Here is a 27,213-nt window from a genome sequence, read left to right on the forward strand (position 1 = left end):
GGATTTCCACTGGCTTTACTAGTACGTTCCAGCCATACTGTATGTTCGGATAACACTTTTAGCCAGGCTGTATAGTTCAAGCTTTGAGTGAAGAGGAGTTGTGCATGTGTGTGGTTTTAAGAGCCTAGAAAAGATGTTAAGCTACCAACAGAAAGTAATGCTTTGCCTACATGTCTTCCCTTCTGTGTTTCAAACGGGAAATAGTACTTGTCATCTTCTGAAAGCAGTGAAGGTATAAATTTTAAGTGTCAAGTGTCTTGATGCAATTTGTAGATAACACTGCAGAAATTTTCTTCTGCATTTGTGCATCTCCTGCCCATGTAGGAGTTACCATAACACCGCAGGATATTGATGTATCTAATCCCCCACTCTGCATCTGGCAGCAGCCATTAGCTAGTACTCAGGAGACAGGTAAAAAATAGATTAAAAACCACCATGTAAGTAGTCCAGTGCTCTGTTACACAGAAGATAAAAATGCTTTTATACTCTTGAAACAAGTTAAGTAATCTTTGTGCAATTCTTGACCCAGTTAGCATATCTGCAATTATTACTTCTGCTACTAAACTGGCTGTGGTTAACTAACTTCTCTGGGGTGTGTGTGTGTAGGTTAAAATAAAATAATAATAAAAAATAACTATTTCTAGCCATGACTTCTTTCTCTGACCAGATTTATTGTGTGTCCTTGGAGACAAATTGCTTTGGACTTTCATCTCCTCCCTCTCACATATTCTGCCTCTGTGATATTCCACCTATGCCATCCCCTCCTTCTATTTGTTTATCCCAACCCATAGGTGATATTTTTGGAAGAGGACTGTTCCTGATTTTGTAAAATTCCATCCCTTTTTTGACCCAATAAGTCTACTACCAATAAGTAGACCCCAGAGATCTGGGGAGGGGAGCATGATTTTTTTCTGCTACTCTATTCATCCAAAAGAACAGCAGTCCTGGCTGTCCATTAGGTGTTACTGTAAATGTTACTGATTGCTTTGCATTGACGCGATTATTTCTAGTGCTACGTGATTAACCTTTGTTTCAGATTCTTAAGTAGATCAAATATACCCATTCCTATTACGAACTTAATTTGCCAAATATTTAGGAATTCGAGGCTATGAATGTGCAAAGATGCTTTTTCCTTATGAATAAAGATCCTAGAGCAACACTTGTATCATCAAGAAGAAAAATGGTATCCTTGTTAGTGAAGGAGGCTCAGTTCTTGCAGAATTTCTAGTAAAAATATGTCATAGACTTCAGTGGGGTTACTGTGGTTCATAAAGGCAGGGAAAGAGAAAGAAATGAGTGAAAATTGCATTATCTGAGTTTCTTAACCGAAGATATATATATATATATATATATATATATATTTTTTTTTTTTTCTTTTCAAGTGTGGTAAGGGGTGGAATATGAAATACGTATTTTGGTTAGTTTCATAAACTTGAATACTTCATTTAGGTCCAATTCAACTTCCAGTGCTGAAAGAGTGCAGTGAGACTACTCCAGGATACGTGCATACACTTGAAACAAAAACATAAATCCTAAAGGAATAGAAAGACTTCATTTGGCCTTCCCTTTGTTTTTACCTCATGCATGTTCAGACTGTCCAAACAAACATGAAAATATTTTTTTAATTAAATTTTTAATATTACTCCAAGATTTAGTAATAGATGTTTAAGGAAACATTGGTGTCTTGAGATATGCACTTTAATCTGCTAGAAAAGACTTTCAAAATATTATTATAGAATATCCTGAGTTTGAAGGGACCCGTAAGGATTATCAGGTCCAACTCCTGGCACTGCACAGGTCTGCCCAAAAGTTTAGACCACGTGACTAAGTGCACAATCCAAACACTTCTTGAACTCCGACAGGCTTGGTGCAGTGACTGCTTCCCTGGGGAGCCTGTTCCAGTGTGCAAGCACCCTCTCAATGAAGAACCTCTTCCTGATGTCTTGCCTAAACTTCCCCTGCCTCATCTTGACACCATCCCCACAGATCCTATCACTGGTGTTTACAGAGAATAGGTCACCTGCCTCTGCACTCCCCCTCGTGAGGAAGTTGTGTATTAGACGTGCTTGCGCCTGTTGTGTAAGTTGAATGCAGGTGTCACTGATCCCAGCTTGTTTCCTTGATTGTCCTCCCCTAGGATTATGTGGGCATGTCCAATTTCAGCTGTTCCACATTGACTATGGACACTTCACTGCTGCTGTCAAACTGGCACCTGAGCTTTGTGTCACAAAGACTAAAATGTAATCTTGTGAGTCATACCTAAATACAAAACTTCTTAAAACAAAGCTTTGGTCCAGAGGAGGGCCATGAGGATGATCAGAGGGCTGGAGCACCTCTCCTATGAAGACAGGCTGAAGGAATTGGGGTAGTTTGGTCTGGAGAAGAGTGGTCTTCTAGTGCCTATAGGAATCCCACAAGAAAGCTGGAGAGAGTCTGTTTATCACGTCCTGTAGTAATAGGGCAAGGGGTAATAAAGTTAAGCTGAAAGAAGGTAAATTTAGGTTAGGTATAAAGGAAGCAATTATTGAATATGGGGGTGGTGAGGCACAGAAGTTGCCCAGAGGTGTGTATGCCCAAACTCTGGAAGGTATCCATGTTCAAGGCCAGGCTGGATGGGGCTTTGTGCAATGGGGTCTGGGGACAGGGGGTTGGAACTAGGTAGTCTCTAAGGTCCCTTCCCACCCAAACTATTCTGCGATTCTATCAATATCAAGATGGCACGGTATCATGTACAACCTCTGTGTGTCTTTGGGAATGTGTCCATTTGATCTGTGAAGGCCTCTGAGCTTTAGAAAGCAAGCACAGCTATCTTCACGGTCCTGTTTGATGCGCCTCCTACTATTGCGGTCAGTGAGGTGTTGATTCTCCCGTAACCCTGTGTGGTATCTTGGGTTCAGCAGCTTACTGTTGGACACAGAGGGAGTTGAAACAGAATCCGGGAAAGAACACTGCTTGACCATTCCTCTGTGCAAATCTGAGTGAAGAGCACTGCTGCTATGGAAATAAACCGTGGCTTTTGGAGTGTGGAACAGAAGAGAAATGTACTTCACACACTATTTGCTCTGAAACAGCTCTTTTGAACAGTGCCTTATTTAGCAGCAGTGCCTTTCAGAAATGATAACTAAGTTGCCAGAAGGAGGTAACCTGCCCGTTTCACCCTGGGTTTGGCCGAGCACCTGCAGGGGCCGTGGTGCCTGCCGCTGGCGCTGTGTGTCATGGCAGTTGTAGTAAGCTTGCAATAAGCTGCGGGAGCTGGAGGAGGAAGAGGCTTACTACAGGCGGCGTAGTAAGAGAAAACAAGCACTTAGCTCCTGGCTTACGTGTTGTAAGACCAGAACGCGGAGCTGGGGAAACTTCACGTGCCCCTCTGCCAGCAGCGCTCCCTGGCACTGAGCCGAGCGGTGGGCAGAGCCCCCTCGGGCTGGCCCCAAATTTCCCCCCGCCCCTCGGAGGGGCCGCCCGGTGCCGGGGGGGCCCTGCCCGGCCCGGGGGCGGGGGCGCTCGGTCTCCATAGCAGCGCCGCAGCATCCTCGGCATCCCCGGCACCGGCGGGGAGAGGAGCGGAGCGCAGCGCAGCGGGGCTCCCCCGTGCTCCCCGGGGCTGGCTGGGCTCCGAGACCTCCTTCCGAGCAGCCGGAGGGTCCCGGCGCCGCCTCGCACCGTCCCCATCCTCTCCTCCCGCTGCGCTCTCCTCCGGCTTTTTCTGTTTTATTTTATTTTATCTTTTTTCCCCCTTCCCGGCTCGCGGCAGGCATCGCCCAGCATGCCGATCGCCCACTTGCTGGAGCTATGGAAAGGCATCGAGGTGGAGCCCATGGAGACGGAGGTGAGCAGGGGGGCTGCGGGGACCCCCACCCTCCCTTCCGAGCCCCCCGAGCATCGTGCACCACCTCCGCTCCCGGCTAGGAAACCTCTTTGGTGCCCCAAACCCGGAGGGGACCGGGGGGCGTCGGGGCAGCCCCGAGGCGCGGTGATGGGCACGGTGTGAGGGTAGCAGCCTGCCTGTGCCAGGGTGGGAAACCGAGGGGGCTTGGGTTCGTGGTGAAAGGGCAGCCTGCGTGGCCTCTGACTTGAGTCCGGGGTGAGTCCGGGGTCCTTGTGTCTGTTTTGGGTTCCGAGCATCCCTGCGTCTGGGTAGGCATCGGCACAACTTCGGGGGAAGTCAGACCCTCGGCCGTCCCCTCGAAGCACCAGGCTGTGCTTCCAGGGTCGTGCTGGAGGCATGTAACGCTCTGATAACTGCCTGGCTGCTGTGGTACACGTGCTCATGATTTATCCTGTAGTGTGTTTGCTACCTGTGCTTTAGGACTCTTACTTGTGCCTAGGCAGGGATCGTCATTTGTGCAGTGACAGGCACACTGGGTTCTCCAGCACTTCTGTCGCTCTTTAGTAGAGCAATGAAAATGATGTGTTCTTAGCCAACTGTTTCCCGCACAGGGTATGTGGCTGTACTAGGTGATGTAAACAGACCAGTAAAACTTGGGAGGTGTGTGGATGGGTTTGTCTTGTACCACTGAGTTTCATTTACTCTTGCAGATTTCCCAAGCTCTTTGGCCAGAGCTCTGAAATGGATTTTGGTTGGGGGGTGGGAGGGAGAGGTAAACTAAATTTCCAGGCTACAGGGAAGGTACAGTACTTGTCTTAAAAGCTGAGTTGCTGAACTCTGGAGAAGGTTTCTGTATGAAGTGTTAGCTTAAATACCCGAGCAATACAGTAGAAGTGATACTATAATGTGTAATACTGGTACAGCTCGTTGTGGAATCCTTAGGTTCAGAAATAGTTTGGGGGCTCAGATAGATTTGCACTCTGTAGTTCACTCCCTTGAATAAGTGTTGCCTCTTGCTCCAATCTGTGCTGTGCAAGAAGTCTGAGTGCTAACAGACAAGATCTGGGTAATGCATATTTTTCCCAATTTAAAGTAGTCAGCTGGCACCTTGTTGAGCCACTTTCTCAGTGAGGAGACTTGTATAGATGTATTTTTTATGAACAGTTCTCTACTGGACATCAGAGAAATTGCGCTCTTCTTTTTCAAAACCAGGTCTGCCTCCCCATTAACCACAGCATTCAAAGTCCATGTGCAAGGTTGTTCTCTTCCTCCATCCTAAAACTAATCGTTGTGTGGGTTCCTCCAGCATTTTTCTTTATGCCCTAGACAGAAAACACTTCAGCAGTTGCTCAGATTGCTTTATCTGTATCAGCCCCTGGGAAGAACATCCCCGGATAGTAGGATGAGCTCTCAGCTCTGCACTAAGTCCCGGTGACTGTTGCTTGAGACAACTTTCCACTTTCATCTCCCTTGCTTGGGGAGCATTTTTGTCCTTTTACTGGAAAAAGGGATGAAACTATAAGGGTCTCCTTATCAAGTGTAATTAACCCTTTACAAAGTTAGTTAATCAGATTCTTTTTGTTTAGTGTTTCCTGCTTTCAGGAATACTGTAGTTATGAGCTATATTGAGATGATCAGTCCTTGTAAGATTTCAGCTATAAAAAGTTTACAGATGATTAAGGAATTACAGGTGTAAACTTTTTGTGGCTTAGATAAGAACAACAGATAAAGCACCACTTAGTCTCTTTAATTTATTGGTATCTTTTAAGCAAATTAAATACATGCTAGAGCTTATAACCCTCTAAAGTCATATTGTGGAAGTCATATTCTCCTAAAGAATCATTTGCTCAAATCTAGTTAAGGAGCGTAAAAATTAATTTTGTCTCTCATGGGCTATTGTCCTTGAAGACCAGTCATCTTTTCCATCGGTGATGGCAATGACTCTTTAATGAGTTGGCTGCAGCTTAAACATTTGTGACTGAACCCCTTCTAGGGAGCTGTCATGGGCTCTGAGTCTGTGTGGGATAAAATGTTTTCATGACTGTCTGCAAGTTGTTCTTTTTCACGGAAGCTTTTCACAGTTGGTAGACAAGGAGGGAGACAGTTCCGCTGTCTTATACATATGGACCTGCTTCTCGTCCCTCTCTTGATGCCAGAAAACCTTTTAAAATAAATGCATTTAAGAGTGCCTGTGCATGACTTGGGTGAATGACTTGCAGATATTAAAGACAACATTTATTGTAAATCAATTGTTTCATAAGGAGGTATGCGTTGACGGCATATTCTGTATTATGTTTTGCAAGGGGAGATTGGAACAAAGTCCTATTTCTTTTACCTGTTGACTCAGGAGGTCATTAATTGTCTGACAAGTAAGCAAGAACACTGATATTTGCTGGCTCCGGAATTTCTTTGTGCTTATTCAAAGTTATTGATCCCTCTCAAGCTGGATGGATGGGGTAGCAAGTTACAGCCTTGGAAGTGTTTTCCCAAGGAATGGATGCATTCTCAAGCTCTAATCTTTCAACTTGTTTCCTAAAGGGTTTGTCACGTAGACTTGAGCTGAGCATGAAAAGTTAAATGTTAATATTCACATGGAATTTGAGTGCTTGGAAAATCTTTTCCAAGCATACATATATTCTCTCTTCTCCTCAGCAAGAAATACTCTTCTTGTTCTCCAGTTTAGCTTATTAATGAATAATCTGGTTTAATTCTTCATTCATTCTTGTGTATTTCTATGACAAACCCAGCTTTGATAATTCATCAGCAATTTTAGTATCAGTGTTCTATGTGCTTTCTCTCAGAGAGATAAATATAGTAAATATAGAGTAAGTATATACCTCTAAAGGTGCTGACACCTGAATAAGTAATGTGCAGACTCAGCAAATAGTATGTAGTTTTATCTTAGTTTATGTGTCTCCCTGAGAGAAAGCAGATCCTCTTGGATTCAAAGGTTAATTTGTCAGTGTTAAGTGTGAATAACATGCCTGGTGTGGTAGTACAAATTTAGAGTGATTTAACAGACTAAATGTAAACTGACTACATTTTGCACTAAATCTTGGCTTAGGGCCATACCTATGCAATAATGCAATATTATATATGCAATAATGTATATTTACGATATGTTTTTCCTTTCTTTTTTTATCTTTTCATTAGCCTGTGGTGGAAGATGTTACCCTGGATGAAGAACCTGTAAAAGAGGTAAGTCTCTTTGTCTCCCATATATTAGTAAACTGTTATATCATCTCTTTGCCTTCATGGAAATAAAAGGTCTCTATCTCATATCTCCATGCTTCAAGCCCTGAAGATGCAAGAAACAACCTGTTTTTAGTCATAGTCATCTAACTGGAGGCTAGAGAGTTTTATTTTACAGATATTGTTTTTCTACTAGCTTTCTAATGAAGGGCACACAACTTCCCTAGATCTATATATTTCTTACAGAGAAAATTGTGTAATGGCTTCAGGAAGAGTAGCCGTCATCATAACACTGCTTCTGTATTGTGAATTGTACCTGCTTAATCAGCTCTATATGCTATTAAGCTTTGAATTCATTCCTGTTCATCTATTAGGCTGGCACTTCCTCCAGCACAAGATCAAGTTAACCTTTTAATGAGTTTATTATTTGCATTATTGTAGCATTGTACTATTGTGCTATTTTTCTACAAAGAATTGCAGGAAAACGATTATTGTCTCAAAGATCTTAAATGCCAAATAGAATGTGATAAGAAGATACAAAGCAAGTGAGAACAAATCAACATTCATTATTATGATGAGCCAAGTGCAAAACTTGACTATAAAACTTGACTATAAATTGGGATGCTGCTGAACACAGGTGTCAGTAAAAGGTACTTCTGCAGGTCTGAGTAGAGTAAACAAAGGGTGCTTGAAAGATAATTAGAAACTTCCTTATTTCAAAAAGTAAAGGAGACTTAAAATCTCTCCAGGGCTGAAGGGAGATTACAAATATGTTTCCCTGAATTGCCACTTCTAAAAACACTAAGCTCCTGTTTCCTAACTTCCAGCAAGCTTCTCTTACTCTTTGGAATTTCACATTTTACCTTTGTGATGCTTGGGTTTTGGTAGAGGATAAGTTTTTCTTGCTTTCTGCTATGCCAAAGGAAAAGTTTCAACCTGATAATGTTAGAAAGTGAAATAAAGTCTCAGTTTTGAGCTCTGTGAAATAGATATAACTTCAAAGTGTAAATTTCTCCACTTTTTCCATTTTAAAAAGGACAAAAATTATTTTCAAAAAGCTGGGGGCTGAAATTAATTGCAGGTAACTGGCCTCGTCACATCTTTTCAGAATATTGCTGAGGATTAAAATTCTGGGTAGTGGACTCTTGAGCTTTAGGAGGATTATTTTTGCTTCATTTCCTAAATGAATTTAAACCTAGTTAATTTTCATTAGGGATGCATCTTATGATTCTTAAGTTTTAACTTTGGTGGAAAAAAAAAGTGTTTAATGATTACTTAGAGAAAACAGGACTGAGGTTTCTCTCTCTCTCTCTCTCTCTCTCTCTCTCTCTTTTTTTTTTTTTTTTAAATGTGTTTACTGCTTTAAGTATTACAATTTGCTATTTGGTATCTGTAATTGTGTTTATCTCCTGTATGTCTGCTCCCACTTCAGTAATTGCTGTGTCTGTGTTTCAAATGGGAATGAGGTCCTTATGCCTGGCTGAAAAACCTGCTGTAATTATGCATTAGAAAACATGCACACGGTGACTACTAACAAATCCTTGGCAGCAAAATATGACAGTGAAATGTAGAAGTGCCCTCACTATTCACTGAACTTCACTCTGTGTGGTTTTGTTATATAGTTCTACAGAGAATATAATAAGAAACTTTTTGTTTTCTTCTCCCCTTCCTCTGCTGCTGTCATGTTATTTCAGACTTTGTCTGGCTTAGTCTGTAAGCCCATTTTATTTCTATGAAGCTTGCATCTTACTGCAGTGCTCTTGAAGAGAGCTGACTGCAGCTAAGGTGACTCTTACTGATATCCTGACTGTGCCCAATCTCAAAGAGTTTTTCCATAAACCATTGAAGTATGACTTAAGGGGTGAATTGAAATCATGTAATGCAATAGGTGACATTTGCTCAGAGGACGTTTGTCATGAGCTTGCTTTAGGCTACGTAGGCTTCCTGCTGTTTCTCTTATCAAATGTATGGTACAGACAGATGAGATGATGACAAATGAATTATAGAAACAGTACTTCATATTCTTCTGAGGCTGATCTTGCTGTTGGAGAAGTTCTTTAATGTCTTGGAGGGCATAGTTGATTAATGGGATTTTTGGAAACAGCAAGTGTTTGAGGCATGTTTCATTTCCAGAGCAGCATGTGACAGGGCTGCTCTAGAGCTGTGTACCTGGGCTACTTAGGGTTGCTCTCATCAAGGTATTCCTCGAGCAGACCCTCCTAAAACCATGGACTGCTTGTCCTGTCACAAAGGCAAGCAAGTTGGCTGATGGAAATTTCCTTGAGAGGGAACTTCTAGCTTGTGGAGAAGTCTTCGTTTAGACTTCTGGGATCCAGTTTTTCCATAACGTGATTCTTTTTGACAAACTGGTCAAAGAGAAATATACTTTATATATACATATAAAAATATAAATAAAATATTTAAATATATATAAACATATTTTATTTATACATATATAAATATAAAATAGGAAATAATAAGCTTGACCACATATTAGAGGCACAAACACATACTTAAAGGCACTGTGCTTTGTGGTCTGGTCTAGGTCCAAGTTAAGCATTTATATTCTATCTAAATTCTTCCTTGAAGTTGCAGTTGGCAGCAATGTTCTTTGTCACATCCTTCTTAGACAGTGAGCATATGTGCAAGATGGCTCATAGCACTCTGAAATCGCTGCATTTGAAGCTAGTGTTACTTTGCTTCAACTTGTTTCACCCTTACAAGGGGGGGGTGGGGGGGGTTGTATGCTCTAGCTGAAGGCTTGTAGAGGAGTTTCAGGAAAGTAGAGGGGAGAGATGCAGTAGAAGTGCTGATAGCCAACCAGAAACAGAACTGTGTAAAACCTCTAGATTTTGCCCTATGAAATCTGCAAGGCAAAACTGGAAATGTCAGGACCTGGATTTACTGTCAACTCCTGGGCTGAGTTTCCAAAAACACACACAACTTTCTGCTGACACTGCATGCTGTCATGTAAGCGTGAACAATAAAATCAGAGGGAGCAAAGATGGGTGTCCAGAGTTGTCTCATGGAGAGCATGCACTGCAGGCTCTCTGCCTCTGTCCACAAGGGAGATTAATTTATTGAATCTTAATGAAAGACCAAACTCTAATGGCACTAACTATTTTATTAAAGTTACACATAGAAGTGATGGCATTATTTCTTAGCTGAAGAAACATGTGTTGTGATCATACTGAGGACAGCATAAAACCTCCCATAACAGTGAAGACTTGATGTTCATTGCTCTAGTGCTGCTACCATGATGATGATGTCCATAGTGAAACAACCCCCGTTTTCTCAGCCCCCCCATTTTTTTCAGATGCTCTCATTCCTTATTGCTTTTGTGGTGATCCACTTTGGGCTTGCTTCAGTATCTCATGGACTGGAGAGCCCAGAACTGGAGGCAGCACTGAAGATGTCTCACTAGCCCTGGGTAGAAGGGAAGGATCATCGCCCACAACCTGTTGGCAATGCCTTTTTCCAATGCAGTCCCGGTCTGCTGTTGACTTATGTTGCTGAAAGTGTGCATTTGTGGCTTATTTTCAACTTGTTCACCAGGACTGCTAGTCAGTGAATGACTTTAACTGTGAGTCCAGATTTTATGCTGCATGCTGATCTGAAACAGAGACCCATACAAGTCTTCCAGGGATCACGTGATTCTTTATCTAAATGTAAATATGAGTGAGCTCAAATGCAGGTCCTCATCTGATTACTGAGAAATGATGACCTTGCATACATTGTTACAAAATTACACTAGTGACATATTTAAGAAGCAAATTACGGGCACTGTTCTCCTTCTCATTTTTGTTTCCTTAAGAGTATACTATAAAGGCAATATAAGTTGTTTAACTCTTGTGTTGAAGGGGTTTTTGGATCTCCAAGACTTATTTTTTATGGAGGGTTTGATATGTAATAACTTTGAATTGATCTTAAATCACTTTTTTCTTTTTTTTTTTTTTAATATTTTGGGGGATTCATCCACAGTGTCTAATTTTTTTAAGCTAAACTGCAGTTTGTTCTGGGATGAATATTGAACTCAGTTTATGCTCCATTTTGTATCTAGTTATGTAGAAAACATCCTGGTGGAGGTGAAGGGTTATTCCACAACTGACTTTGTACTTTCTGCATCTATTGTGAAGATGCTGATGACCTACGGTGTGTGACAACCTGTGTTAAAACACCTAGAGAATTCTTGATGTCTGACACATCCAGTTTCTCAGAAGCCTTGGTCTTGGAGAACCAAAAATGAATTCAGGGTGAATATGCACTGAGACACTAATGAGGAAGTGTGATGGGTTCCTAGCTATGAAACAACATAGCTGGTAATTACAATAAGTGTCAGAATTTTCCTTGCCTCAGATTACAGCTGATGGTCACTCCTGCTGAAGTGTGACTCGTATGTGTGCTGGACATGGTCATCTCAAGTGTTTAATGAATCAGGACTTTGTTGTGGGAGTGATCTCACCTCTCTTCTTGATGATACAAAAAATATTGCTGTAGTGGGATGGTGCAACTCACATAGTTCAGGGAAATTTTGTGCGTGAGGTTCTCCGGTTCTCTCCCCCACTTTTTTTTTTTTTTTTTTTTTTTTTTACTCCAAAGTGAACATCAAAGCAATCTCAACTCTGATTCAATTAATCAGACAGGCACTCAGTATGTAGCAATATTTGCATTCTAAAGCTCTTATAATAATTTTCACAGACTGGACCATAGTAGTCATCACTGAGCAAATGTCATGCTGAATGGGGAAAAGAAATCCTACAACTGTATGTGAGTTGTCAAAGAGTTAGGATGCTTGATTTTGAACAAGGATTAAAAAACAAATGAACAAACAAAAAAAAAAAACTGTGGGAAGACTATTTCCTCGTGAAAATGAACCTGTCCCACAATGTCAGCTACCTGCCCAAGAGTATGTGTTAGCTGTGAGCTCCTTGTGTCATCAAGAATGATGAGTCACTTGGAAGTCCCTGGAGTCAAGGATAAACCGTTTCTGTGATGTGTATGGTACCTCCTAGAGAGCTGTGGTGCTTTTTTTTTTTTTTTTTTAAGTGGAAACAAACGACAGTTTTACACATAGATGGCTGTAGCTGTAGGGTGAGGTCCATCATTCCTCATTACAGTGAACTGAAAAATTCAATTGTTTATATTTTCCTCTAAAGTTCCTGCTGACTCCTGTTTGCTCTCATGAAAAACATGTTGAAATACAAATTTCATGTTGAAATACCCCTTTCCCCTGAATCCTCTTCTCTTCTTTACCTCCACTCACTACCTGTATATTCTTTTAGCTATTTCCAAGGTTTATGAATAACTTTCCCCAGAGAAAAAGTGATATGGCAAAGAATGAATGAAGGAAGACAAACATTGCTGATCTGGAAGAAAAGTTTTTCTCTAGCTGCTTTATTTCAGATATAAGATGGGGAAAATCAGATGGTAGCTCCACCAACTTCGACTAAAGTATATTCTCAAATTCATGTGCTAGACACAGAGTTATCCTGTTGTCATTGTAGGTATCAAGCTTCTGTTTTGAAGTACTTACATGCTTTAGGGTACAGTTTCTTTTATTCAAGGACCTGCCTAGTTTTCCTTGTTGACTAGAAGGGGAGTCATGGGTAATTAACTTGTCTGGCTACATTTGATCAAATGAATCAAACCCAGAACTTGTACAAGTTTAAAGGGCTTATAGTCAGTACTTGCACATGTATGTTACTCCTAGAATTTCACATGAGTTATATCATGTTGGGTGTTAGTGGCAAGTGAAATCTGTACTGTGTGGTTGCTCTGAACATGCTTGGAAATTAAGGGAAAAAGGTGTTCTTTGAGCACCTGGATACTTAAGCAGATGTTTTATATCATTTGGCCAGTTGTTTGTAACAGGTGTCAGGAAATTCACCTTGTATAAACACCTCTACAGAGGATGGAGGGTTACATCCACCCCAGAGAAGTGTGGAGCTGGAATATAAAGATTTGATGTCTAGGGTTGCAGGTGGGTGTTTTTACAGCACTGCCTGTGTGAAGTTAACTGCAAATTCCCCGGTATTCAAAACTGATTCAGTATCTGTACATAGGTTTTCATACCTAAGTTGCTTAAAGTAGGTAAAATGATCAAATGACCTCTTAGTAGTTATGTGAAGTTAAACCCTAAAGTTTTATAATTACCTTCCTTCTGAATGTGTGGAAGGAGCTTAGTAAATTGCAAATTCTAACTGTTCAGATCTGTGTCATTTGGAGTGGGCTTGGATTTCTTCATGGTTATTTCACTATTATTGTTTCTGTTTTGTAGCTGCTTTTTTCCCTTTTTAATTGCTGTTTGTGTGAAGTCAGTAATTAGCAGATTGATTACTGGGTTCTTTTAGTCTGGTGTAGGATTCTTTCTGTCACCAATCTGAAAAGAAAGAGGTGGGGGGTGGAAGCAGAGCATTCTGTGTACTAATGAACAGTTGCATGTTTGATGGATGATTAAAATATTCTACCTTTTTATTGATGTCTTTTGTCATTTGTGGTGCCTTGAGGTTTAAACATGATATTAAAGTATGCTTATTCATGTTTAAAAACTTGAATAGATAGCCTGTTCCTTTCATACGCTGCAGCAATCACACTCCTCACTTCTAGTGATCTGGAAGTTGAGGGAATCCTCAACATTTACCAAGGTAAAACCTTCTTTTTATTCTTTTAGTTTGTTTCTCAGTTCTCATCTGCAGTGAGGAGATAAACCTGAAATACTTAATAGTACCTCTTACAGAAGAAAATATAAAAACAGAATGAGTAATACTTTACTGTTTAAAATAAATAAATAAATAAAATCTTATTTCCAGGAATGTGCCTTGTTTAATGTGTGTGGAATGCTTCCTGTTAAGCACTAATATGCTTGTTTAACGTATATTGTCTCACGTATTTCTTCTACAAAAAAAAAAAATTTTGTGCAGGTATCTATTACAGCAGCTTTTTAATATGATTTTCTGTTTTTCCTTTTTAAGGAGACTGAAGGATGTGAATCATCCTTCCTACAACAGGTGCTGATACACAGAAATTAAAAAGCAAAAGTGCCTTGGTTAGGTCACTGAGCCCTCTCTGGCTGTCACCTGAAAATTGTTTCTGCCTTATATTGGAAGAGTGTACCTGTTAATTTCTCCACCCTACAGGGTGTCTGAGGGCTGTTACAGCACAGGTCGTTAAAGGTGCAGAGTGCCCTGCTTGATGTGCTGCAGCTGTGGTCTTGAAGCTTACCTCGAGCATCCTGTCTAGCTGAATAGGGAGGTAATGCTAAGAGTGGTTTTATACACTTTTAACTAAAAACAATCTATTTGAAATGCTTGGTCTCTTCATCTCCTTTCAAATCATCCTGGAAAGCTCCTTAGAAGGAGAGCAATGGGAGAAGGAAGGCTATTTTCTGTTCCTAAAAACAAAGCTTAACACTCCTCATCCTCCTAGTGGTGGCATTGCTGGCTGGGCTGGACACAGTGGACCTCTGTGGCCTGATTTTTGCCCAGAGCCTGTCCTGCCACAGCCCTGCAGAGGGAGTTGATGGCAGAGGTGGGCTGAAGGAGTCTGAAGAGAAGCTTCCCTAGGGCAGCTTCCTTGGTCTGGCCTGCTTGTCAACATGCAACTTGGTCTAAAAGTGGCCTTTGTTCCTTGGTGCCGGGAATGTCACCCCAGCAGGTAGGTGCTGGGTAAGGTGAGTCACCCTGAGATGTGTTTGGTGGTACAAGAAGGAACTCCCTCTCTAGGTTCTCCGTAGGTGCACAAGTGACATTGCTCTAATTATTTTGTCCCTCACAGTGCAAGAGATCAAAGCCAAATAATTAGGCATAGTATGTGTAATGCTATGTAAAATTTCTAGTTGAAAACTGAAAGAGTACCCATTTTCTTTAAATTTGTTAGTGTTGTTGTAGATCTACACTAGAGGCACAGAGCACGTCTTATATAGGGAATGGAGTATTTCAAGAGAGAGAAGGAGATAAGCCTTTGCTCTGGAAATATTATCAAATAGATGAGAAATGTCTGGTCTCTGGAATAAACTAAGCTCTTTTGAGTGGGCTGTGATGTCAACATCAGGGCAGCTGTGTAAGATGGAGCTTTGATCCAGATGAGTGATGGAAACAGTGAAAATATGCTATAGCAATCGCTGGACACCTTGCAAGCCGTGCAGGAGGTAGTGAGCAGCAGCAGGTCTTGAACATGGTGAATTTTTAAGCTGGTTTTGTGGAAGGCCATGAAAGAAGACAGTAATCTCCTAAATTGGGCGGCTCTGGTCAGTGCTAGCAGCAATGCACACCATTGTTCCCGGAAGCGAGTAAAAGGGATGATTTTTACTGATGTAAGGCCTGTTTGCTAAGGCAAAGTTATGTAAAGCTGCTCACCTCTTTCCCAATCACCGATTGTTTTGTTATTGTTACAGTGGGAGGAAGGACACAGCATTGCTGTAGCCTTCCTGTTGCTTCCATCACTGTTTTTGATATTTTGTGTAGCAGTCCTATTACCAGTGTGATGGAAAAGAAATAGGAACAAAGCATCAAATGTTTAGTGCTGTCTTCTTCAGGACTTGCAGGATGTTAACACTGCCTTTGCTGTGCCAACCTCATAACTTGAGTGAGAGCAAGAAGCAAGTGGAGGTGTTTGTTTGCCTCTGACATTTAGTCCAAGTGCCCTTGATCTTGTGGGCCCTGTATTGGTTGGGGAAACTGTTGTGCAGGTCAGCACAATGACGATAGAGAGGGAGACATAAGTAGTACTAATATCATATGGTAACTTATTACTTCATTGCAATCTACTTATAAAACTTCAAATGGTGGAAGGGAGCAAAGGACAATGACTTCACATCTCACTTCCACTTCTCTGCAATGATCTAGTGGTATATTATATATCTTTTAAAGTTGCTGTTAGTCTCGAATTTTATGTCTTGATGGGAAGTGATTTATAGCTCTGTTATGGGCATGTTGTGGATCCTTCTAAACTAGACACCTGTTGCACGGTTTTACAGTCTTCTGGGTCTCCAGATACTAAAAGTTTCTTCTCAGTCATTTTCTCAGTGAATTGTCGCAAGTCTTGTGGATGGGTAACCTATGAACAACAGGAAAATATATGGGTATCTGTATAATGTATTTCATGTTAGCACCAGGATTACATTACATAAACTTGATCTTTTTCTGCTAGCAGCAGCAGGTCTCTTTTTCAGATCAATATTGCATCATAGGACATATACTTAATTCAAGAAGCTCAGGATACTGCAGTGTCTTGCATCACTCAAAAGAGTGTCACATAATAAATGTGTTAACTATTGAGTAAATTAAATGACATGCCCAACTATGAACAACTTCATGCTAATGGCATTACCACTGTCTCTTCCTATTAGTATTTGGGCTAGATGTGCCATCCATTTTTGGACACAGTTTTTGTAGAAGACATTAAAACGAGAATAGAGGATGAGTGCTCCAGCTTCAGTTGGTGACATGCTGAGGATTGTAAGAGGGGTTGATGTTAATGCCCATACTAGTATTGGTTGGTCAGCATCTGTGCTTAGTTATTTTTCCCCCCCCTTTCTTCCTATCCACAGTGTATTGCCTATGTAGCAAAATGTTTCCTCTTGGATTCCTGCTGTAGTAATTATTCAGCTCCCAGAGTAAGCATTTAAGTTCATGTGTTGCTCTGAGCTGCTCCTGTGATCTAGCTTCCATGATTCATACTCATGCTTGCCAACTGGAGTTAGTGTAAGGCTTAATTAAATGTGTAAAACATTTTGAACTTACTGAGTCATTTTTCCTGAAATATGGTTTGTCATGCTGTGTGTAAGCTGGCAGACTTGCACACCTCTTTGGTCCTCAGAGCCAGCTTTTGAATAAATAACTGGTGCTGGGAGGGTTGCTGTATGTACTGTTTATAGTCAACCTTGAAGTAACCACATTAAAAAGAATATTTAATAACAAAAAAATGCCCAAGACTAATGGGTATATACTCAGTTTGCAAGTGAAAAATGTGTGCTTTTTTGTTTCCTTCATGCTCATCACAGAATTTGAAAACCCTGGAGGCTGCATTGTCTAGCTAAAGCTGATGTAATCCTGTTGAAGAAGAAACCAGGCAGAATCCAGCTGCCCTTCCTGGAGCTATGCAGTCTCTCTAGGTTTGAAGCAGAAATTTGAGAACTATCTGCCTTTTAGGCAGACAAGCAGGTGTCCTCATGGAGATCAGCTGGGAGTCACTCAAACACTGTGTGACTCCTGGATCCTCACTTCAACTTCCCCGATACTTCAGTTCTGCAGTGAATACTTTTGCAAATGCAGCATTTAAAACAAAATCGAATATTTTAAGCTGTAACTGTGGTTAAAACCAGCTAGAATATCTGAATTGGAAAAGAAGAAATTTAAGTTCAGCTTCCATATAGACTAACTGTTTAACTGGCTGATGAATCACTGTTGTGACTGCATAAGGCAATAGGAAATTATTCTTGTTCTTGCATGCTTTTACCAGTTTCTTCTATTCTTTCTTCTAATGGATGTCTTTAAAGCACTATAATTTGTCATATCAGCTTCGGGAGAAAATGAGACAATTTGACCAAGGCTCTTCAACAAACCTGACACTTGCATTCAATTCCAATTTTTGCGGGCTGGAAGTATGCTGTAGGGACCTGAGATTTTTAGTCGTTACCTTTTCTGGTACTTTAGTTATATTTAGTTATATCTGCCAGTTAAGTTTTGTACACTGTGCTATGGCTATAAGTACAGAATAGATAGGCATGGCATTTCAATTGCTTCTCTTGCCTGTGGAATGTTTCATCTTTGCAGTATTCACTTTTCAGAAAACTTGGAGCCATGGGCAGTGCTTGCTATGTGTGTAAAATGACTTGGATTTGACTTGGACTGTAAAATGGATTAGTTTGCCAGGTCTGATGCTGGTACTACGGTGAGTCTTTCATGGTAGTGTTAAGAGGACAGCCACAGGATGTTTTCTTGGGAAATCCATCCATCCATACCCTCTGGCTGGAGCTGAAAATCCTTCTGGCTATTGCAGAATGAATTGAAGTAGGCTTAAACAGAAATGTTTTCTGTATTTCTTCTGTGGTGTTGTTTGCTTGTGAAGGCCTATATCTAATATCTGTTCTATAAATATTTCTACTTTTTTTGTTTGTTTGTTTGCCTTCAAGATATTACAACTACATCATGGTATTTAGATTGCTGTCTTGGTGGCCTTTAAAAGGGCATTGCAAGCATACTTCTGACAGCAAAAGGAAGACAAGAATGTTACTACTTGGTGATCTAAACAGCTGTAAATATCAGTGAACACTTGTGAACCTCCTTTCTAACAGGTTTTGCTTATGACACAGTTATGAATGTGAAGTCAAGGTACTTCTGGAGTACCAAGTCAATTTTTTTTTAGCTGATGTTATTAAGGGGGGGAGAGGTTGTTCAGCTATGACAATCTACTGAACCTCCTTAAACGTGATAATTTATTCCTGGCACAATAATCCTCATTCTTGCTGAAGGTTTTAGCCCTCAGCTTTGCTGATATATGTAAAGGCATAGCTGGCTTCTCTAAATCAGACTGGCCGGCAGGAAACATGCAGAGCAAATGTTTACAGGATACTTATGCAGGCTAACTTAAGCAGAACTTCTGATCCTTTCTGCTGAGCAGAGGCACAGTATCCCAGTGGTACAGCTGGAGCGAGATCAGGGCCTGGTTCTGTGGGAGGAATGGGCCATTAAAGTACTGCTTTCCCTAGCTTACCCTCCTGCCCCTTTCATTCTCCTTTAATGTAGACATGCTCCACACGTGAACAGTTGGAGGAACTTCTCTGCGAGCAACGCAGCGCGGTCTTGTGTCTCCAGCTGACAGCTCAGGGGAGCATTTAATGACACCATAAATGCTGCACAAGGCAGATGCTGACTGCAGGAGCAGCAGTGTAGGCTGTTTCCCCAGCTATCTGGGTATAAAGATTTGTGCTATTTTGAAGAGTAAATCTAACCCAGATTAGGGTGTTCTTTTGTGTTAATTAAAGGCTTTCTGGAGAATGGTGAGCACCTGCAAATCCTGTTCGCTTTGCAGTGGAGAATACAGGCACCGGATGCCTCCTGTGGCATTGCAGGGTGAATCTCCTTGCTTATAGTCTGGCAGGAAAGAGAAGGAAAACAAAAATGCTTTAGCTTTTTAGTAGCTGGACAGGGGAGTTTCTCTAGGCCTGAATAGCTGGCTTCCTTACAATGCACATGGCTGAACACTGTTCTGCAGCTTAAAGGGAGAGATACTGCCGTCCTCTGTGTGAAGACAACAGGCCTGCCTGAGAGGCTAGGGTTTTACCAGGTAGATTTGAGGAACAAGTTTTTTCTTCCCATCAGATCAAAAATAATTGTCCTAATGAGGTTAGAAGCCAAGGGAGGAGTACTACAGAGTCAGGTGACTGATCTGGGCATCCAAGTCTCTCTATGCATTGCGTATGCAAAGTTTATTGTCATAACCAGATCTTCAAGACTGAAACAACTTAATTGCTTCTCCTTGTTTCTGAGATATTTTGATCTCATATAGTGCAAAATAAATAGTGGACTGAATTTGTTAAAGCGGAAGCAGGAGAGCTTCCTGTGTGACTTCTCTAATAGTTATTTAAAAAAAAAAAAAAAAGGATGTGGGAGGTCAGGATCAGCTTTCTTCTCTGCATGAAGAAAGGGAATAACTCCCCAGATGAATGTATTTCAGGGGCTGAGTGCTCTCTGCTGCAAGAGACACTGTTTAGCTTGTTCAGGTTAATATAAGTATTCAATGACAGAAAATGGTACCAACTGCATACTTATTAAAGCATCTGTTTTGGTTATTCTTTTTTCTCATTTTCTGGCTAATTTGAAGAATAAGTCTGAGGCAGCTCAAAGGCGATAGTACTCTGGAACTCAGGTTTCTGTGCTCGTGGGAGATATTGGCTTTAAAATCACTTTTATCATGTATTGCTGTGATGTAATAATTTCACTGGACTACACTTTCTTGTTTTGATCAGTAGATGGGACTTTTAAATCTGTTTTGTTTTAAGCAAATATATTTATTTTAATATAAGGTTGGTTAGAGGGATTCAGACATGTTCTTACTAAAACCAATGAGGATTTTATCATGTCAAACCTGGAAGTGTCCATAGACAAAGTGCCAATTGAACCAGTAAGCCTGTTGGGTACCTCCATCTGTGGTGTGGAAAGTGTTGCTTATCCAGTCCTGTGTCTATTAATTCAGGTGATACTCTTTGGGTGGCAGGGACAGGATATGATCTATGCCCTGTATCTCTTAAAGTTGATTTAATGTATCACACTTGTGAAAAATGAGTGCCAAAATTATTTCAGAGAACACAATGTGCATCTCTTTATCAGGTGCTGCTCAGTAGCGTGCTGTGGTGTCTCTGCATTTGTGGGACGGTAGGTTCAGTACCAGGAGGTTCAGTACCAGCTAGGGGATGGCAGCATGAGCTTTAGCTACTAAGTGTATTGTCAGTGTCTGAAGAGCCTGACCCATGCTGTTTTGGCTGCATTGTTATATTGTGCTGGACTAGCTAGGCTGAATCAAGCAAATAAATGGCAGACGCATCTTCTGACTGCAGTGTGACCATATGCGGTCTGTTGCCATGGGGACAAAAATAATTCTGATTTGCAGACTTGTACTGGAAGCTCCTGTACGCTGAGATGGCATGGCCTGTGAGCAAGCAATTATGCAGCAGTTTGCTGTTGAAGGCTGCAGCTGATAGATTCTGAATTTAATCTGTGCTAAACACTAAGTTTTCACTTGATAAATCTTCAGCATATTCCTGGGGAGACAATGCTAGGATTGCACTGATAATACAGCCCCAACAGTAATTGGGGCCAGCTTCAGTCAGACCTGAAAAAGGGGGTCACACCTTAGACAGATTTGTGTTCTCGGAAGTTTTGGCTAAGTCAGCAGATGAGTAGAGATGAGACTGAGAATGGCGCCCTTCCAAGGGAAGAAACAGCAGAGGGCTATCTGAGTTAGCAAGCAGGCTTCCTGGCCTGCCTCTGTCCTTGTCCAAACAGGGGAAGGGGCGGACAGCAGCCACCAATCTGTGCAAAAACAGGCTCTGCCAGCTCTGCTTCTTATTGAACACCTCTGATTTACTGTTCTTTCTGGGAATGTTGTTCCCCCAAAATAGGTATCGAAAGTGTGCCAGCTTCTTTGTTTCCCTACAGAAACTGGACTGCACTGTTTTGTGGCCACACACTGACTTGGTTTTAAACCTTGCTTTCATCTAGTTATGAGACTAGATCAGCTTTGAGGGAGAATGCACTTTAAGGACAAAGCATGCTATTTCTCAGCACGTGTCTGTGAGAGCAAAGAGCAGATTTTATTCTTGTTAGTGCTATGCAAACATGAACCCTATTTGTCTGGGAGTGAAGCACTGTGCAGCACTTCCTAAATACCCATCTTTAGCGTGTGCTTGGCTGGCTGCAGCCGTGCTATCCTGCAGGCAATGCTGACATCTAGTGCGGCTCAACTCAAGCTGCACTGTAGCTGCACAGCCCTTACAGTCGGCTTCCGAAGCTCCTCCTATCGAGTTCAGTTCCTTTAATTTCAAGTTGTCACAGTGTCTCTGGTGCTTGGGAATTTTTCAGTTCAGACACTGGGCAGCTCACATGTGCCTCACTCCTCTTTCTGGCCTCTGGCAGAACTGTTGCTGTAATGGGTGGTGTGTCCTCAGGAGCCTGATGTTTTGGGAAGCGTGGTCCCTTGCTGCTTGTGGTGACTTCCTTCTCTGGGTGGTGGGGTTACGGTGGTCAAGGACGTATTTCCACGTCATGCTAGACAGGCAGCCATCCCTCTAGTGTCTTCTCGTGTTGGCACAGCCTCGGTAACATTATTGTCACGCTTTGGATATTGGTATGATGTTTGTGCTGCTGACAGTAATGCGGTTCTGTGCCTTTTGGTTAGTGCTTGCTGGGATGTCTTGTGTCCTTGACGTAGGGAAGCAGGTTCTGGGGAGCTGAAACAAACCACTGAAGCAGGGTGAAACTTCAGTATGGCAAGTAAGTATTTCTGACCTTGAAGTTAAGCTATAGCATGGATTGTAGCAGAGCTCGCAAGTACATTTTGTATGAACACGTTTTAAACTGCTTTGTGTGATATGCATCATGTATCCTTATACCCTGAGGAACTCCATGTGGTATAAGCATGGGAGATAACACTGAGTGCTTCTTAGACAGTAAATAACATAGCTACAACACGCCATCATAATTCTCTGCACAGCCATATCCAAGCTAAGTGTAAAACACAAAATAAAAACAAACTCTCCCATCGAAAATCTACCAAATCCTGCTCCCTGGACCATAATCATCCCACTTCTGGATACAGTCTGAGCCCAGTCTGAAACCACTCCCTAACTTGGGAGTGGTTTCTGCTTGTCTCAGGACGTTGGTCTAGGTGACCTCTAGAGGTCTCTTCCAGCCTAAATTACTCTAAGGATCAGGATTTTAGCTTTATTATATTATTTCCCCTCCTGTTATGGTATTATAGATAAGGAAAGATCCATTTTGTGTTTCTTTCTCAATCCCAGTCTCCCATTTAAATAGAAGGTGCAGGAGAAGTGCTTGTTGTTTGCTAACAAAATGAACAGCACACCAACTCTAGGACTGTGCTGGAAGCAGTTGCAGGGATACAGCAGTGCTGCAGGCCATGGCAACTGGTGCAGTGGGAGGCTGGCACTGGGCAGTTTGGATACAGTGATCAGTTTAAATCTGTCAGGGTTTCAGTGCTGTTTGGGTTACTGTACCTTTCTGGGTGGCATGCGTTAATAATAGTGTCACAGAGCTCAGTTTGGGCCAATCTAAAGCAGGGCTGTAATGACACATATTTTTGTATTTGTGGTACATGCGTTTATCTTGCTCTTTAACTGCAAGTGCCTTGAATTGCAGTGTGTAGCTGTGACCTTTAGCTAGAGCAATGAAATCATTCAGGGGTAAATGAGTGTAATTGTTGAGCTTGCAGTAACTTTATCCAACAGTAGAGGTCTGCCTTGTTTAGAAAACGTGCAATTTTATCAGTTAAGAATAGATCAGCATTGGGAAAATCAAAGTAGCTCTTCAGTCTTTTCTCATTTCATTTCTTTGAATGCTGATTTAAAAACTTCTATGATGACACGGGCTGACCTGAAAGTGCTGCCTATTGTTTAATGAATCATATTAGTCAGTAGTTTGGGAAACACTGCCAGATGGTGCAAGGAGCCAGGACAGGCAGCTCAAGCCAGGGCTTCAGGTAGGTGCAAGTGGATGAAACTGAATGGCTCCCCTTAGACATTAATTTATAAAGCAGATCAGATCTATTTCTTCTAACATGAAAAATAAATAAATAAAAATGATGGCAGATATTTTTAATTCAACCCACATCAGCTCTAAGTATTCTTTGTATTTGGTTGATCTGTTAGGTCTATAAATGGAGGAACTCTGGGCAGTTCAGAATATTTTCCAGAAGCTGCTAAAAAGCACAGGACTCCAATGTGTTTTACCTCCTTCCCCTCTCCTCCTTTCTGCCTTTCCTGTTACTTATGGCTCATACCTCCTTTAGTTCTGGTATTGTTATCTATTAAAATACATTTTTTCATTTTTTTAGCCCTTTATTTGTACTACTGTAGTATGCCTATTTCCCTTTAAGGTGTGATGCTGTGTTGCACTGAGCCATCAAAGGTTTATTTTTGGTTTTGTTGAATCTGAGTGACCTCAGCCCAAACACACAATCTGTCGTTTGACTCAAAGTTATGATAGCTCCTGCTAATAGTCTTGCAAGTAAAGCATCCTACAGCTTGGCTAGCAATACAATGTACAGATGGTTCTCCTGTTCTCTCTATCCAAACTTAACATGTGTTTTGCTCCTGATCAATATTGATTTCAAAATCCTGTTTTCAAATCCATTCTTAATTTTGCAAAAATGTTTGTGGAGGGGCAGGATTTCTTATGTAAGGCCATAGGTTGCAGATGGATGGGTCTCTCCCGTTTGCTCTGCAATGGCAGTTCTTTGGGTACTTGTTAGCTCAAAAATTTTGAAAGGCAAAGACAGAGCAAAAATATATTTAAAAAAAATTGGGTATCTGAAAATTATCACTTTCAGCTGAACGTGACTGGTTCTTGCTGTGTAGTGTGAATACAATCCTGTATTAGTTGATCTGTAGTCAAGCAGATCTTGAAGTTGCCTAAATCAAACTGCATCTTATTGTATTGTTCTATTCCAAATTTTTGTATTAACTGTATGTTTTAAAAATATAACTTCAGAAACATCCAGTACGGATGGCATTTCTGATGCCTTGTCCGTGTTGCCTTTATAATTTTAGAGATTTGTTCCTCTTTAGGGGGAGAGGAGGAATGATACAAAATAGGAGAAGATGTGAAACAGATTAATATATAGAAAACTCCCATTTTCTTCAGGCAACTTTGTTTACATAGTAAGGTTTGTTTTGCTGTAGGATGTGATCCACTGCTGAAATCACTTATAACAGAGTACAATTGTGCTACCCTACATGAGACAATGAGAAGATAACAAAAGCTATGGGGCCTTTTTATGTGGCCAAAAAACTTGCACAGCGTCATTGCAACACGATGTGCTGCATTCCTATTTCCGGTACTTTGAGGTTATGTCACAACAAAAGAATAAGGATTTTTTAAATCAGGAGAGGAAAGAGTGCTGAGGGTGGATAGAAGAAGCTTTTAAAATATCAGCTGCTTAATTAGTTCTTGAAATTTCTTCTAAAATGTTTAACAGTATGCAGGTACAGCCTTGTTGTGCCAGGTTTTGTGCCAGTGTGTGTGCCTTTGGGAGGTGCAAAACGCAGATTGGAGCACAATGGTATTCCCCTTGCAGCCCTCCTCCTGCTTGCACAGTGTTTGGAAGGCAATGGGGACAGAGGTAAGCGAATAGACTATAACAGCGGAGCTGTGTCATTGTGCTGGTTTCTCCTCATTTGAAATCCTGTGCTCAGTTCCCCTAATTTCACCTTTGAAAAACCTAGTGGAACATGATTTTTGAGACCAAACAGGTGGTGAATATGATTAGAGGAATGGACAGGAATTTGTATGAGAAAGTGGGAAGAATATTATATCCCTTTTGTTAAAGGTGAGAAAAAAATAAGAGGCAGTTCGGTTTTGCTTTGTTCTGTTGAGTATGTACTGATCAGTGAAAATCAAATTAGAGGCAGTTTAAAATTGTTTTCTATACAGGCATCTGAAGTGTGCAAAAATTGCTTGTAACATTGAATATAAGATTCAGATGGAATCTAATAAATGAAGAGAATAGAATTAAGTGTGTATTGTTTTTTTTTTTGTTTTTTTGTTTTTTTTTTTCCCCTGAAGGGAAGATGTGACACATTTCCAGTTGTGGGCTCTCTTACTCTTCTCTGAAGTCTATGGCCAAGACTATGCATTAATTATCTGTTTTGATGTGCTCTATAGCTATGAGCAAGGCATAAAGGTCATGGATAGAATAAATTGTTACTATAGCTCTGATGAAGTCTGCATTCTTAGATCATCTGTATTCTTAGAGTAACTATGCTGTCTAAAAAGATGTACAAGAAGTAAATGCTTGTTAGAGCACACTAAATACGTGCTGAGATGCAAGTCAGAGTATGTAAGGCGTTTACTTTTGGTAATAGGCTTTCCTATTTCACAATAAGGAATTAATTTACAGTGTGAATTCATCCCTACAGTGATTATTGTAGTAAGAACAGTATATGGTATAAAAGCTAACCTAGTCTCATACCAGTTTAAGCACTTGGATTATTCACTTGGATCTATTCTACCTACTGTCAAAGTCAGGAGAAGCTGAAAAATGTGGTCAAAATCTGTCTTTCTACAGCTGCTGGAAGTGTTAGAGTTTGTAGCCCAACAACTTACTGACATGAGATATTCCAGATTTGTCCCTCTATATTATGTCTACCACAAAGACATGAAAAAAACCAGCTCAGAGCACAGAAACCCTGTGCAGTTCCAGTTTGCAGCCAGAACTGAATGAATGATCGGTTACACCTGCAGAAGTTTGTCTTTTTTTTTTTTTTTTTTTTTTTTTTTGCTCATTGATTTGCACTCAGAAGGACTTAATGAAAAACATTTTTGAAGGCTTCCCTTTTCCCCTATTCCCTCCACCCCCCACCCCTCCCGGCAATCCCTTCAGGATGATATGGTACAATTTATACCTAAAACTTGAATTTGAAAGGAGAAACCTTTGTGCCAAGCTTTGTGTCTGAGGTCAGAACCAGCATGCCTATGGTAAGGTTGTGGTTTCACCTTGTATTTGAATGTTTTTGTGGTGTCCCCTTGCACCAGGTGCTTTCAACACAACTCATTTGGGGCTAAATTACTGTCATTTTTTTTTTTTTTTCTTTTGAAGGCAGAATAAAACCCTTAAACCCTTGGCCATGATTCCATAAGCTTTTGAGTATAAGAAATTTCAAGAAATATATGCTTCTCCTTTTTAAGAAATTGTTTTAATTTTCCTGCACAAAACTTCACCTTAGAAGTTCTACAGGCTATGCTGCTTTTCCTTTTTCTTTTAACTCACAAAGTTAACTCTTCTGGGTGTGAAGATCATGCAGCTATTTCTTGATTGAGAACATGCCAAAGCATTACCCCTGGATCCTTAGGGCAGTAGAGAAACAGGAGCTCCTTCACGGGACACACTCTTAGCTCATTTCTTTTACTGTGTACAAAACTGCAGTCCATATTGGACACTCAGGAAACTGGGAAGGCACGAGGGGAAGGTGGCTTGCTTGAGAGCTGTTTCAGAGACTTGAGCAGGATCTGTCAGGCAGTGATGCTTGCTGGTTAGAACAAGGGGGGGGAAATCACATCTCAATGCTTTTGCCTTTAGCGGGCACTGCCAAGCCACTGTGGATCTAGCATCAATTATTTTTTGTGGAGGAGAGGAGTTTTGTTTTTCAAGGTTAACACTTGGTTTGCTACCAGGTGTGTAATGCTACCCAGAACACAGGTGGTGTCTACTGCTTCTAATTTCTCATTGCTCCCTCAGGGTGGCTCTAGAGGAGCTGGAATTGATGCCTCAGAGCAGAGGAAGGAAAAAGGAAGGATGTCTTATACTTCCAGATTTTTTTGAGAAGTGGGATGTGAAAAAATTTCCTGCAATAAAATCTTCCAGATCAAATGTAGTCAGTCTGTTTTTAAATGCCTATTTAAAAACATATGCCTAATGCTGGCATCTTGCTCTAATCTAGCAATCACTGATAAGAACATCAG

At 41.1% G+C, this 27,213-nt stretch overlaps 1 protein-coding gene across 3 annotated transcripts in view; it reads left to right on the forward strand.

Moving 5' to 3' along the window:
• Positions 1–27,213, forward strand: part of RPS6KA2 (ribosomal protein S6 kinase A2) — a 301,250-nt gene that overhangs the window by 14,528 nt on the left and 259,509 nt on the right. For 2 of the 3 annotated variants that reach the window (XM_068676930.1, XM_068676932.1), the window contains exon 2: positions 6,980–7,024. In XM_068676930.1, coding sequence (XP_068533031.1) covers positions 6,980–7,024 — 45 coding nt within the window. Of the gene's footprint in view, positions 1–3,751; positions 3,827–6,979; positions 7,025–27,213 lie in introns of all 3 variants that reach the window. The other variant, XM_068676928.1, reaches the window with a different exon arrangement.

This window comes from Anas acuta, chromosome 3, assembly GCF_963932015.1.
Source record: "Anas acuta chromosome 3, bAnaAcu1.1, whole genome shotgun sequence".
NCBI lineage: Eukaryota > Metazoa > Chordata > Aves > Anseriformes > Anatidae > Anas > Anas acuta.